This window comes from Acyrthosiphon pisum, unplaced genomic scaffold (assembly GCF_005508785.2).
Source record: "Acyrthosiphon pisum isolate AL4f unplaced genomic scaffold, pea_aphid_22Mar2018_4r6ur Scaffold_21440;HRSCAF=23994, whole genome shotgun sequence".
NCBI classification, from domain to species: Eukaryota; Metazoa; Arthropoda; class Insecta; order Hemiptera; family Aphididae; genus Acyrthosiphon; species Acyrthosiphon pisum.
The window spans coordinates 1-468 of NW_021770908.1; the positions used below are offsets into that span (position 1 = coordinate 1).

The 468-nt window shown below is 37.0% G+C and overlaps 1 protein-coding gene across 1 annotated transcript in view; it reads left to right on the plus strand.

Moving 5' to 3' along the window:
• The first annotated feature begins 26 nt into the window (after positions 1–26).
• Positions 27–468, plus strand: part of LOC115034892 (protein ZBED8-like) — a 540-nt gene continuing 98 nt past the window's right edge. Inside the window, exons 1-2 of the mRNA XM_029492406.1 lie at positions 27–132; positions 188–442. Of these exons, the coding sequence (XP_029348266.1) occupies positions 27–132; positions 188–442 (361 nt within the window). The remainder of the gene's footprint in view (positions 133–187; positions 443–468) is intronic.

The following is a 468-nucleotide window of genomic DNA, read 5'->3' on the forward strand; positions in this document are numbered from 1 at the left end:
GCGGAAAAATACTTGCAAATGGCAGCATGAAACCAACAAAGCTTAAAGAACATCTTGCTTCGGTACATCCTCAACATGCGTCAGATAGTCTGGAAGTATTTCAAATAAAAAAAGCACGTTTTGAAAAAGCCGGTAGGTACATTACCCAAACTTGGATTTGTACCTCCGTAAAAACCGTGACTCGAAGCATCATACAAAGTAGCTTACCGCATTGCCAGAAGTAAAAAACCACATACAATTGGCGAGTCACTAATAAAACCATGTGCATTAGAAATGGTAGAATTAGTATGTGGTTTGGAACAACGAAAAAAAATTGAAGCTATACCTTTATCAAATGATACTATTAACTCTAGGATTTCTGATATGTCCACTAACATTTTGGAACAAGTAATTCGGGAATTAGATTCAACCCCTTTTCCATTCAGTATGCAGTTGGACGAAAGTATAGATATCTCTCATGCAGCCAAT